Source organism: Balaenoptera musculus, chromosome 1, assembly GCF_009873245.2.
Source record: "Balaenoptera musculus isolate JJ_BM4_2016_0621 chromosome 1, mBalMus1.pri.v3, whole genome shotgun sequence".
Lineage (NCBI taxonomy): Eukaryota > Metazoa > Chordata > Mammalia > Artiodactyla > Balaenopteridae > Balaenoptera > Balaenoptera musculus.
The window spans coordinates 158,080,151-158,093,748 of record NC_045785.1 but is presented as its reverse complement, the minus strand read 5'-3'; the positions used below and the strand labels follow the sequence as shown (position 1 = coordinate 158,093,748).

The 13,598-nt window shown below is 41.6% G+C and overlaps 1 protein-coding gene across 4 annotated transcripts in view; it reads right to left on the bottom strand.

Moving 5' to 3' along the window:
* DESI2 (desumoylating isopeptidase 2) overlaps nucleotides 1-12,361 on the bottom strand; it is a 41,454-nt gene extending 29,093 nt beyond the window's left edge. For 2 of the 4 annotated variants that reach the window (XM_036855769.1, XM_036855754.1), the window contains exon 1: nucleotides 12,070-12,359. Coding sequence is in view for 2 of the 4 variants with exons in the window: in XM_036855754.1 (XP_036711649.1) it covers nucleotides 12,070-12,111 (42 nt within the window). In the remaining 2 variants the exon portion in view is untranslated. Of the gene's footprint in view, nucleotides 1-5,037; nucleotides 5,093-12,069 lie in introns of all 4 variants that reach the window. The other 2 variants (XM_036855763.1, XM_036855778.1) reach the window with 2 other exon arrangements.
* Nucleotides 12,362-13,598: the final 1,237 nt, after the last annotated feature.

Below are 13,598 nucleotides of genomic sequence, written 5' to 3'. Positions count from 1 at the left end.
TAGTAAAACCCTGAAACTCCTTTTAAGAAGGCCTATTTGTACCTGACTATGCTCCTGGATTGGGTTCTAAAACTGCATGAGATCTGAGACAAAGTCTTACTTAATTCTGTACCCTCCATGTTGCTTAGTGTATTGTATTATATTGTACTCAGGTCACTCAAATACTTGATGAGCTGAAATGTAGCAAGGAATATGTAATGCTTTTCCCTTTGTCCTGTTCTTAAATGTGACCCATGGGAAAGCAACTCCATTCTTTCTCTCATTCAAGAAATATGTATTGAACACCTATTATGTGCTAAGAACTAGCAATACAGAAGTGAACATGATCAAGTTCCTGTTCTCATGGAGCTTGCCTTCTTGAGAGGTATCTCTTAAACTGCAGGTTTAAAACCCATTAAAGAATCCTAAAATCATTTCAGTGGGTTGCACCAGCATTATTTTAAATGAATGAAACATAATGCAATAGAACTTATCAGAGGACATCACACACAGCAAGGTGTTTCCTGAACATCTGGTTTCAGTTACATGAGTGTATAATAAATATTATGTAAAATGTATATTTTAGTTGGTCCAGGATAAAATTGAGAAACAGTTCTAGCAGGTTCCCCTAAATTGCATCTCAATTTAAATCTCATTTAAAATTTTTACTTACCTACGAAGCTATAAATAAAGCAAGTTAGACAACTTTGATTCAATACAATGTATGTGCCAGGGACTCTGCCAGGCACCGGGGGGACAAGGGTGATTAACTCACAGTGCTTGTCCATAAGAAACTCAGTAAGAATGTAAACAGTCAGTCAAAATTTGACAAATATGTGTGTGATAAATTAATAACTCATTTTTGGGTTACTCTAACACATGCTTTCACTTATTCTTTCATAATAACAGTCCACATAAAATATGTAAATCACTTTTGGGATATTCAAGCAAGTAATTTGTGCCCAAGGCCACATAATAAGTGGCTAAACTGTAAACAGAGCCCAGGTTTCTTAGCCTTCACCTGGTGCTTTTTTTAAATCACATGACTACTTCCTAATAGTCTCATGTGGCTTTGATTTTCTTTACATGATCTTGAAGTATCCTGAAACTTCAGAATAAGATGGAGATCAATACTATTAGTTCATTATTTTTCCTTAAATGTGAAATTATGGTGACCTATCATGTACCGTCACAAGTAAAAAGAAATAGCCATCACTTACTCTTTGCCTAAATGCCATATGACATGCCTACCTTATTACTAGTTTAGTAATGTAGAGACCTCCTATTCTGGGAACTAACCCTCAAATCTGAAGGAGTGGGAAAGTCTAGAAGATACGTTCCTTCTGGAAACTAGAATTTCGACTGTACTTCAACCAGACAACTCTTTTTATACTATTCAGTAGACTAGAATACACACAACAGATTATACTGAGAACTGCTGGAGACAATTAACATGTTAACTTTATCTGGTGGTTCATTTAACTTAGTGTTGGGCAGTGAGCTAGAAATTATAATTACACTATGGTATACAAACCAATCTCAAGCTAAGTTGTTTATTTTTAGTTTCCACAAATATTTAAAGACATATAAATTAGATCCATTAAGTTCATCTGGCAGAAAGGCTGAAGACCAGCTGTCAACTCTAACACACAAAGGGAAAAAAAAGGCTATACAATTAACCCCAACTTTATACAACTTTATACATATGATGGAGATCTTGGAGATGGTGTCAAATGTACAAAAGCCCACATTTTTTTTAATCTAAATTTACTATTAATTTTTTTATACAATTTTTAAAAGGTTGCTTTCCATTTACAGTTGTTATAAAATACTGGCTATATTCCCCGTGTTGTACAATACGTCCTTGAGCCTATCTTACACCCAGTAGTGTGTACCCACCCCCGCACTCCTCTTTTCCGCACCCCTGCAAACTGGTAACCACTAGTTTGCTATCTATTCTACAACAGCCTGCTTTTAATGTTTCAATCTGGGGAGCACTTTGTTCTGTGTACTAACACTCCTTTAGATAAAGTGAAGAAATTCCAAAACTCGAGTTATTAAGTGTAGCAACGGCTGAAAGTATACAAACAGAAGCTCATTTAGCTTCTACAATCCCGCAAATAACAACACTAGCAATAACAATAGCTAACACTTTCTAGTGCTTATCATGTGCCAGGTATCATTCTATGCATTTTACATAAATTGACTCATATGATCCTTAAAAAAACCCTATGAACTAGGTACAGTACTATACCCATTTTATTTTATTTTTAAATTTTTTGGCCGTGCTGCCTGGCATGTGGGATCTTAGCTCCCCGACCAGGGATCGAACCAGCACCCCCTGCATTGGAAGCTTGGAGTCTTAACCACTGGACTGCCAGGGAAGTCCTATTCACATTTTAGAAAGAAATAGAAGCACAGAGAAGTTAAGTAATTTTCCTAAAGTCACACAGCTAAAAAGCAGGAGGTAGAATACAAATCCATGCAGCCTGATGCCAGGCTAAACCACAAAAAACTGCATTTCATTACCTCCAATAACAGATTCCACACAGTAAGCATGACCAAGGAGAAGGTAGAGAGGCGTGACCAAGGAGAAGGCAGGCCTGTCTCAGCCCCGACTCTTTCTCACATCGATACTCTTGTTCTGAACCAGTGTGGATGCTTTAGGACTCTCACTTGCCACCTGACTGGCTAGCGAGACCCGTCAAGACACCAGAGCAAAGCAGGTCCCCGGAGGTGAGCAGCCAGGCACAGGGTTGAAACCCAAAGCCACTGCAGGTGTCCAGCAGCATGCTTCTCCATCCTGCTAGTAGCAGCAATGAACAAGAGGACACAGTGGAGGAAGAAACTGTTTCAGGACGACAAGTCCCAGGGAACTTCAGGTAAGTCCAACAAACCTTTTTAAAGTGATTACTATGTTCCAAGCTCTGGGAATAAAAAGAAGAGTAACACACCGTCTCTGCCCTCAAGCTCACTGCAGAGTGAAGAACTTATAAACAGAGATAATAAGGACTGGAAAATATTACAGCATATTCATATGCTGACTGGAATGACAGTAGAGGGGGAAAAACTGAGAGAGAACAGAAGAACAGCAAAGTCCTTGCATAGGAGAGCATGGGCTTCAGCACACAGTGGAAGGTTTGACCTCAGGCAGGGACACTGGCAATTCATTCCCTTTCCATGTAATAGGAGGGAGGTGAACAGTGGTGGTGGAAGGATGAGAAAATTCTCTTCTATCGTTTTTTTTTTTTTTTTAATTTAAGTGAAATAAGCAGTGAAGCCATCAGCTGACAGCAAGGAATGTGGGGAGAGAGTATGAAATACTGTAGTTGTCTTGGAGAGTGGGAAAGTCAGTTGACCATAGAAATAAGGAAGCATTGCCAGATGGCACTTAGGGTCCTCTTGGGGTTTGTGGTCATGATTTTAAAGTGAGATTAGTCTGTATGGTTGTATATTTTTCTCTAGCTGCATTTGTCTGCTGAGATGTAGAGTACATGGAGAGTTCAATTTAACTACATTTGCCAGACAAATATGACAGAGGGAATGATTAAAATGGTAGACTACAAAATCTAACTTAGATGGCAGGGGGAGAGCAAGGGAGTGATTATTTTAAGGAACTGACTCACGTGATAGTCGGGGGTGGCAAGCGTGAAACTTGCAGGGCAGGAGAGCAGTCAGGAAAGGCAGGGAAGAGGTGATGTTACAGCTCGGCTGGCGGCAGAATTCCTTCTTCCTTACGGGACCACAGTCTTTTCTTTTAAGATCTTCAACTGATTGGATGAGGCCCACCCACATTATGGAGGATAATCTGCTTTACTCAGTCTCCTGATTTAAATATTAATCACATCTAAAAACTATCTTTATAGCAACATCTAGACTGCCGTTTGACTGAAAACTGGGTACTCTGCCCTAGCCGTGCTGACCCATAAAATTAGCCATCAGACGACCATTTACAGAAAAGGTTTAGGATGTAGGGGATTTTAAAAATCACTACCCATTCATGAGTTCCAAAGAGCACAGTTAAAGTTAGTTTAGGAATGGGTGTAAGATTAGGACAAATAAAAAGAGAAACACAGCACTTTCCAAGGATGAGGGCTGCTATATGGTGGTTAAGGGCACAGATTTTAGTGTCAGAGCTCTTTGTTCAAGACTGCTCTACCACTTATGGCATGATTCTGAGCACATTCTTCAACTAAGCCCCAGTTTCATCATTTTTTAAAAAGGATATGAGGGAATGGCTTATTGCAATGGCTGGCATACAGAAAACATTCAAAAATGTTAGCTCTAATTTTTTTTTAAAGGTTTATTTATTTATTTTTAATTTATTTATTTTTGGCTGTGTTGGGTCTTAGTTGCAGCATGCGGAATCTTCGTTGAGGCATGTGGGATCTTTTGCTGTGGCACGCAGGGCTCTTTGTTGTGGTGCGCGGGCTTCTCTCTAGTTGTGGCGTACATGTTTCTCTCTCGAGTTGTGGCGCGCAGGCTCCAGGGCACATGGGCTCTGTAGTTGTGGCGCCCGGGTTCCAGAGCGCGTGGGCTGTGTAGTTTGCGGCACGCAGGCTCTAGTTGAGGCGCGCAGGCTCTAGTTGAGGTGCGTGAGCTCAGGCTTAGTTGTCCCGCGGCATGTGGGATCTTAGTTCCCCGACCAGGGATCAAACCCCTGTGCCCTGCATTGTAAGGCGGGGTCTTTACCACTTGACCACCAGGGAAGTCCCGTTAGCTCTTATTATTATGAGAAAAGACTCAATATTGTAAATCTATCAATTCTCCCCCAAAATTATTCATAAATTTAATGTCATTACACTTAAATTTTCAATGACATTTTTTACAAATTGATTTTAAATTTTATTTGAAAAATAAATGTGTGGGAAAAACAAAGAGAATTCTGAAAGCGAATATGAGAAACTTATCACCAGTTATCAAAACACAGTAGAATACTGCAATTAAACAACTGTAATGGTGCAGGAAGTGGTAACTAAATAAATGAATAGTATAGAAAGTCAAGAAATAGACTTATATATCCATGATAATTTAAGACAGGATAAACGTGGCACGTACCTCCAATTAACATGGGGAACCATGGATCATTCATTAATTAGTACTGGTTTTCCACCTGGGAACAAACATGTAGATTATTTCTATAATTTTAGGCTAGGGGAAGCCTTTCTAGGGATGACATGAGACTGAAATGTCATAAAACAAAAAAATCTTGTGGGCTACTGGGTATACAGCTAAAAGAACTGAAAGCAGAGACTTGAACAGATTTATTTGTAGACCCATGTTCACAGCAGCATTATTTACAATAGCCGAAAGGTGGAAGCAAACAAGTGTCCATCAACAGATAAACGGATAAACAAAATGTGGAATATTATTCACCTTTAAGAAGGAAGGAAATTCTGACACATGCTACAACAGGGATGAAACATGAGGACACTATGCAAAGAAAAATAGGTCAGTTACAAAAAGACAAGTAATGTATGATTCCACTTATATGAGGCATCTAGTCAAATTCATAGAGAAAGAAAGTAGAATGGGAATAACCAGGGACTGAGGGGAAGGGGAAGTGGGAAATTGTTGTTTCATGGGTATAGTTTCACTTTTGCAAGATGAAAAAGTTCTGGAGATTGGCTGCACAACAATGTGTTATACACTGAACTACACAGCTAAAAATGGTTAAGACAGTAAATTTTATGTGTATTTTAACAAAATCAAAAAAAAAAAAAGACAAAAAAGTATGGAATTTTTTTCACAGCCTTACAAAGTACTTCTAAAAAAGAAAATGAGTAATAGCCATGAAAACTTTGGAATGATAATAAAGGCAAACTGGCCCAGCCATATACTAAGTATATTGTGAAATTATAATAATTAAAATAGTGTAGTAATCAGACTAGGATCAATCCTGTATGGGCAAGAATTTAGTATTATGATAAGGATGACATCACAATTTAGTGAGGAGAGACTTTTATTTCAAATAATGTGGGGTTAATTAGTTAATTTGAGTTATTGTTTTGGGGGTAGGGGACTATCACAGTCATATACCAAAATACATTCCAAATAAATCGAAACAAAATTATTTACAAGTATCTCGTTTCCCTTTATTATTGTTCTGCCTTTCTCATAGTTTAAGATTATTTTGGCAGTCTTCTCTTTATATTCTAGTAACCAACTGGGTGATACTTGAACAATAATCGTGCTTTGGAATTTAAATATTCTTATAGAAAATCTGACAGTCAACAAATGGAAAGTGTAAGTATAACCTGTCTTAAGAAAAATCCATTTAACAAAAGATTTCACCTAAAATAGTAGGCTCTCCTTAGTATTTAAAGTATTTAATTTATAAGTTTCACTAAATTCTATACTGTTAACTTTATTCATCATCACGTGACCTCAGGATCGATATACACTATACCACTGCAGTTTGAAGGGTCTGTAGTCATCAACATGCTTGGACCCTTAACATCGGAGTATTTGCCAATCATAAAAGACTCCCATACTTTACTTTCTGAATACAGTTGACCCTTGAACAACATGGGACCACTTAATACGTAGATTTTTTAAAATAAATATACAGTCAGCCCGCCGTATCCACAGGTTCCGCATCTGCGCACATGGAGGGTCAACCACAGGATTTGAGCATCTGCAGATTTTGGCATCTAGGGTGGATCCTGGAACCAATTCCCCCATGGATACTGAGGGATGACTGTACATCAAATTTTCCATTTTAAATTACTAGGTTAACATTTATTTCATGCCAAGTCAAGGGACTGCTAAAAGGGAACACTGAACATTTTTGGGTTTACAAAATACCTTTCACAGATGGTGTGGTAGGCAGAATGACTCCTTAAGATGTCCAGATCCTGCTCTCCAGAACCTGTGAATATGCTATATTACATGACAACGGGACTTTGCAGATGTAAGGTTACAGACTTTAAGATAGCTACTACCCTGGAATATCCTCGTGGGTCTCATCTAATTATAAGAGCCCTTAAAAGCAGAGAACTTTTGCTGGATGGAGGTAGGAGACATGTGGGAGAAGGGAGGCCAGAGATATGTGAAGTGTGAGAAGGACTCAATGCATTATTGCCGGTTTGAGGATGAAGGATGCAAGAGGCTTTAAGCATCTGAGAGAGGCTCGGCTGACAAAACAACAAGGAATGGGACCTCAGGCCTACAACTGCAAGCAACTGAATCCTGGGAACAATCTAACGGGCTTGGCAGCAGATGTGTCCCCACAGCCTAGGCCAGCTGACACCTTGCTTTCAAGCCTTGTGAGATCTGGAGCAAAGGAACCAGCCTAGTCCACCTGAATGTCTGACCTACAGAAGTGTGAGAGAATAAATTTGCATTATTTTAAACCACTAAGTTTTGGGCAATTTGTTATTGCGGGAATATAAAACAAATATATAGAGGGACTGGATTCTTTTATACACTAAACCAAAAAAAAAAAAAAAAAAAGAAAGAAAGAAAAGAAAAAAGAAGAGGAGATACTGTCAGAGATAACATAGGAGGGCAGATTTATGACTGTCCCCCCTTTTTTTTTTAGCTAGACTCACGGGTCACTGTTTCTATGTCAAGTGGTAGGAAAGTCACTGGCCCAAGAAGCATACTTGGTACAAGAAAGTTAAGACTAGTTCCTACTAACTAGTTAAATCTTATTAAAATTCAGGAACTGACAATGTTTTTGAAGGGATTATCTTCCAAGGAGTGACTAAAATCCAAGTTCAAAGAATAAACAGATTAAGAACATTTCTTCAGTCTAGTTACACAGTGTTAAAAAAACAAAAATCAAAAACAAAACAAAAAAACAATGTCAAAGAAGAATAATTGATGTTATTTTGCTATCCTATTTCCCTTCTTGGTCCAATAAAGCTAAAATCCTGCAATAAACTAAGTAAAAGTACAAGGAAAAAAACCCAGAAATAGGTATGTGACACAGGGAGAAGAGGGACCAGATGACCTTTTCATGCCATTTAAGTACTAGCACCATTCCCGATAAAACTGCCTAGTTAAAATCCCATTCATTTGGTAAGTATTTACTTGCAGAACACATTCTAGTGGCAGGCCCTGTTCTAAACACTGGTGGTAGTACGATGCTGTCAAGGAACTTACAGTTTAGTGGGATGCACAGAATTATAATACATGCAGTGACTGAGACACATAGAAAGTACAACTAGGGCACAGATGTCAAGCCAAGTCTGATGAATAAAGGCTAAGCTACAGCTACAAGGAGCAGGGGGTTACAGCTGATCAACGTTGGAAGAGGACATTCCAGACAGAATGATCAGCATGTGTAAGAGAACCTGGGTACAGTACAGCTTATTCGGATAACGTAAAAATTTCATCGTGTGAGCATAAAGAGTGTATGTTGGGGGGAGGGGAGACAGTGGGGGATTGGTAGGAAATGGGCCTTTAACAAGAAATGGGGTGGGGCTGGGGGGGTTCGGTAGAGTAACGGGGAAGGGTCTGAAGTCAGGAAAGGAGAAAAGGGAAAAAAGTTTGTTCCTGGACATGTTGATTTAATGATATTATGGAATCACTTAGGTGAAAAGTATTTTTAAATGAATCTGAAACTCTTTCAGGAAGTCTGAATTAGACCTACAGATGTACGGGAAGTCAGACCGTGTCACACCTGCACGGCCTCACACTCTCTAGGAGTGTAATGCAGACAGGAGGATCAAAAGAATGGAGTCCAGACAAAAACTGCCTCATTTGAAGAGTCCTAGAAATTGTTTCTTTTCTATTAAGACTCTGAAGATGTACAGGTACTATTTAACAATAGGAAAAAAATTGTTTATGGAATGAATCTACAAACATCATCATATTACTGCATATTTTTACTTTATAAAAATTCCTTAGTAGCACAAAATCCGTATCTATGACACATGAAGACTTTGTGCTAAAGTGACTATACCAGAGACTGGCCCAGCAAGTGAAACTAATCTGAATCACCTGCTTTACTATGTATGCCAGTAAGTTAGCAATATGTGAATAACCTCATTCCCAAGACTTGGAAAATAACTCCAGGACATGTTTTATTGGTGGTAGATTACCTCAAAGTACAGAGAGGAACATAATCACTGAGAAGGCAGCAAGCAATAATTAAGCAGCACTCTGTAAGATTAAGTAACCTTTTGAGGATTATACTATTTCTTCATGAGAAGAAAGTTAATTCAGATGACCCTGATACAATTATTTTCATGTATGTGGCAGAGTTATGGGAGAAAAGAAATGGTGAGCAGCTCCCGATCTACTGAACAGGAAAAATACAGTCACCTAGAGCAGGCAACAGTCTCACAAAGAGGTACAAGGATACACCACAAGAGGTCCCTAGAAACAGTGGTTATAAGTGCAAATCAAAGGCTGATTTTCATGTTTACGAAGTCTGGACTAGACAGATAGTTGATGTACTAGGCCTGTACAGACAGACCACAGCAATCCTCATCAAAGTCATTTATGATGAATAGGAAGTACTACCAAAGATAAAAGGAATTTGCCCTTGACATCAAGCAAAAATGTTTCAAAAACCAAAACTGACTTGAGAAAAATGAGTATAATAGATACAAATTTGTACCTCAACCCACTGGTCTTAATTCTAAAACGTAACTCTGATCACATGGCTCCTCACCACAAAAACTTTAAATGGTTCCCCCTGGCTCACAGACCACCCCCTCAGCCCCAAACCAATAAAAACTCTAATCAAACTGAAAGTTTTGTCTCCTTTCATGCGTCCTACACTCTAGCCATACCGGATTTCCCAAATCCAACCTATGCTTTCCTACTCCTGCCACTCTGTTCATGCTGAATGTTCCCTGCCTGCGGAAATCCTACCAATCCTTCAGGTTTTGCCCCCTTTATCTTTCAGCATTCCCTGATCCTACAAGCACACTCAGTCTTCTTTACATCTTGTTCTGCTCTTATCAAAAGCATGGTATTCTGTTTTGGATTGTTACTACTGTTGCAACTCCCCTATGACTTTCTAAATTCCTTAAAGAAAAAAGGATAATTAATTAATTTTTGTGACTTCTACAGGGTCCTAACTAAATAATTGTAGGTTGCTGAGTTAGTGACACAAAACACTGACAGACCGAAAGCCCTTAAAAGAACATATAAAAGCAAGTTTATTAGAAGTCTAATAATTCAGCTAGTTACCATTCTGCTAAACATTCACATGCTCCTTCTCCTCCTGCTGACACAGGAATTATTCAGTAGAGAAAATAATGAAACAGACTGTGGTCTAGAAATTCTAGATCCTATTCATAGTTACCTGGGAAGGTTTAACCTACCCTGTTCTCTGTTTCCTTTGTAACTACCTACTTTACAAAAGTGATGTGAAGAATAAGATCTTTGTTACCCAGTTAATATTTTTTAAATCTTTCAGGACACTCCTCCCTTTAAAATATACTGGTTTTAATATCATCTCTAGCTTTTCCTACGTTTACCACATGGCAATGATTTTTGTGATTCACAGAATACCTAAAGTGTAAAAAAGGCCATTATAAGCCAAAGAATGTATTTTCAGTTTTATTAAAAAAGCAAAACACTCTCTTCCTCTACTTTCACAGACTCCTTTTAGGCTATGAAACCGTGGTCCTCTGGCCATTGCATAATCCTAATTTCTAAAGAGGTTTAATAATGTAGAAGAAAAGGGATATTGTGCTCTCAAGAGCAGAATATATCCTGAGGGACAAACGGTTTGTAACAATCTTCATGAATAAACAAGAAACCAAATTCAGATCTCTGGGGGCGGGGTGGGGAGGCAGGTAAACAGAAACAATAAAAGAGCAATAAAAATTCTTGGAAAATAAAGGCATCCACAGCTATCCACAAAAAGTTTTACTCTAGAGAATTATTTACTCTAGAGAATTATTACTATAGAGGATTACAGTCTTCTCTGTAACTTTTTCTATCATGTGCCACTTTTCTCAGTACGTTAACCCATCTCCTTTCACCTCCCAAGTTTATATGTGAACTCAACAGAGATCTGATCTCAAATCTCAAGCAGTCTTTATGGCCTTCTCACTTAATTCCCAGATTGTGGCATGGGAATCCCTTTCTACCCAAGATGTTACACTGTAAATTTAAAAACTTAAAAACAATACAAGGGAGTAAAAATTTTAAATCTCTGAATGAGAACCGAGACTCCTGACCTCCAGTATTTTTGCTCTTCTGTATCTTTAAGACAACAAAAATAATGTTGGGGACTTTTTCATTTGTCAATCCACTTAACAAGAAATTTTAAACATCGCAGGTAGAAGGGACCCCTTATGAAACAAAAACTAATCAACCGAAAGCAAACAAACACAAGCACGCATCTAACTGCAACAGTAACTGTGTACAGGGTATTTCAATGGCAATTATAAGGCAAACCAATCCTCGGACTCAATTCTGTGTGCTCACAGTACTCCAAAGTTAGATGACAACAAACAAGTTCTTCCCGTCACTCTCCTGTGGTCACGTCAGATACCTGTTGCATCACCTGGAAAGTGGTCTCCAGAATCTAGGAAAGGAGCACCACCATGATCCCTAAATAATTCAGCTGGGCTATTTTCTGGATAAATTTTAGCCTCATTCATTTTAATGAGGTTGCCTTGGAGGCAAGGGTGTCTTGGCTCCTGTTCACCTTTAAAGAGACTCTATAACACAGACATCACAAGCGGTGACTTTGTGGACTTAGAAAGAAGAGCTTGGGAGTTTTTGAAGTCTTGGGCTGGTTTGGCAGAGCAGGCAGTCGGCGTGGGAGAAGCGGGGCTGCCCCGGAGTCCGGGTGGTGGAGTGGGAAGTCCGACCCGCGACCCAAGCTTCGCGGAAGGGACAAGAGGGTCGGGCCCAGCCCAGGGTCCGGGCCAAGTCGGGGCACGCGAAAGATTCAAGGCGAACCGAGTCTTGGCCAAAGCCCCGGGGCAGACTGGGCAACGCTAACAAGCGCGTCGACGTTTACAGGGATTAAAAAATAATACTCCCCTCCCCCCACCCCAGAGAACCAAGCGGGAGGCAGCGACGCGAGGTAGGAAGCGCGTGGGGCCGGGTCCGAGCCGACCGGCGAGAGGATGCGGGCCTGGGCCGGGCTCCGGCCGCTGGGGCCGTACTCACCATGTCGTACACGTTGAGCACCACTAACTGGTTAGCCCCCATCCTCCTCCCGGCGGCCGCCGCCTCGCCCTCCAGCTGCTTCGTCTCCGCGGGGCCGAGGCCGCTCTCACCCCCGCGGACGCCTCAGGGGGCCGGAGCCGGGCACTAAGCGCACAGCGCGGCCCGCGGCAGCCGGGGCGGGAACATCGGGAAGCGACTCGTTCCCGGGCGCCGCCAACTAGACGCTCTGCGCCGACCGGGCCGGACCGCAGGCGGCCCGCTCCGGCTCAGGCGCCTCCCCCGGCGGCAGACACGTGGGGGGAAGGCGGGGCCCAAGTGAGGGGCGGGCGCCAGGCCCCCGGGGGCGGGGCCGGCCGGCCGGCGCCTGGGCTGGGCCCGCCTGCGCTCTAGCCTCCACTGCCGCGCTCGGACCTAAGATGGCGCAGCCTCGGTGCCTCTCGGCCCGGGAGGAGCGGGTTCCCAGAAAGACTACAGTTCCCAGCATGCAGTGAGGAAGCGCAGAGGCGGAGTTTTAACTGCGGTCGTTCCTCGCGGCGTGTTGCCAGCCGTCGACTACAGTTCCCAGCATGCTGCGGGGGCCCGGGGCTTCGGGCCTGGCCTCCCCGGGAGACTACAGCTCCCAGCATGCAGTGCTTGCGGTCTGCGCCCCAGCACTTGCCGTGTGCTCTTGCGGCTGGTGCGGTCTTCTACCTGCATTACCTCTCCGCTGTTGCTGCGGTTAGTTTCTGTTGCGTTTAACTCGGTGAAGCCGTCGGAATGTGGCAGAAGACCATATTGATGACGCTGTTTTCCAAATCTCTCCTCATTATTATTATTATTATTAATTAATTAATTATTCTTTTGCAAGGGGAGGGGTGGGGAAATACAGGAAGGCGGGTTATTGGTGGGGGAACGGGTGTAACATGCATCCAGTTAATCCTCAGTGTGGAATTTTACATTTTACGAAAGTATCCTGCTGAGATGGGAAGAGAGTACAGTACTCATAGATTAGCACAATCCTGGGACGCAGTATGTGATTTTGCATTCGTTCAAAAAATATTTATGTGCCTGCCCTTTGCCAGGCCGTGATGTAGGCCCTGGGGAATATAGAAATGAACAGGAGGGAGGACAAACAAAATATCGGTGATATGTGCTTTGTAGAGAGTTAAAATAGGATGAAGTGATTGAGAGTAAGCTTAGATTGGCTGCAGTGTGAAGGTCTAGGTGACGAGGTGATGTTTAAGCTCAGATCCGAATGACAAAAAGCCAGCCCTGCAAAGCTAATTGATTCAACCAATTAAGAAGCTATTCCACAAGTGCACGCCAAAAGGCGGCTTGGATATTGGGGGTAGTGGGTAACACTGAAGAAGTTAATTTGGAATATTTTGGAAGTAGACTCTACAGCAGGGGTTTCCCCCGACCCCCCCAACACACACACACACACACACACACACACACACACACAGCAGGAGCTGAGCAGCAAGAGAGGGAAGCTTCATCTGCCGCTCCCCTCGCTGGCATTACTGCATCAACCATTCCCCCCGCCCCAC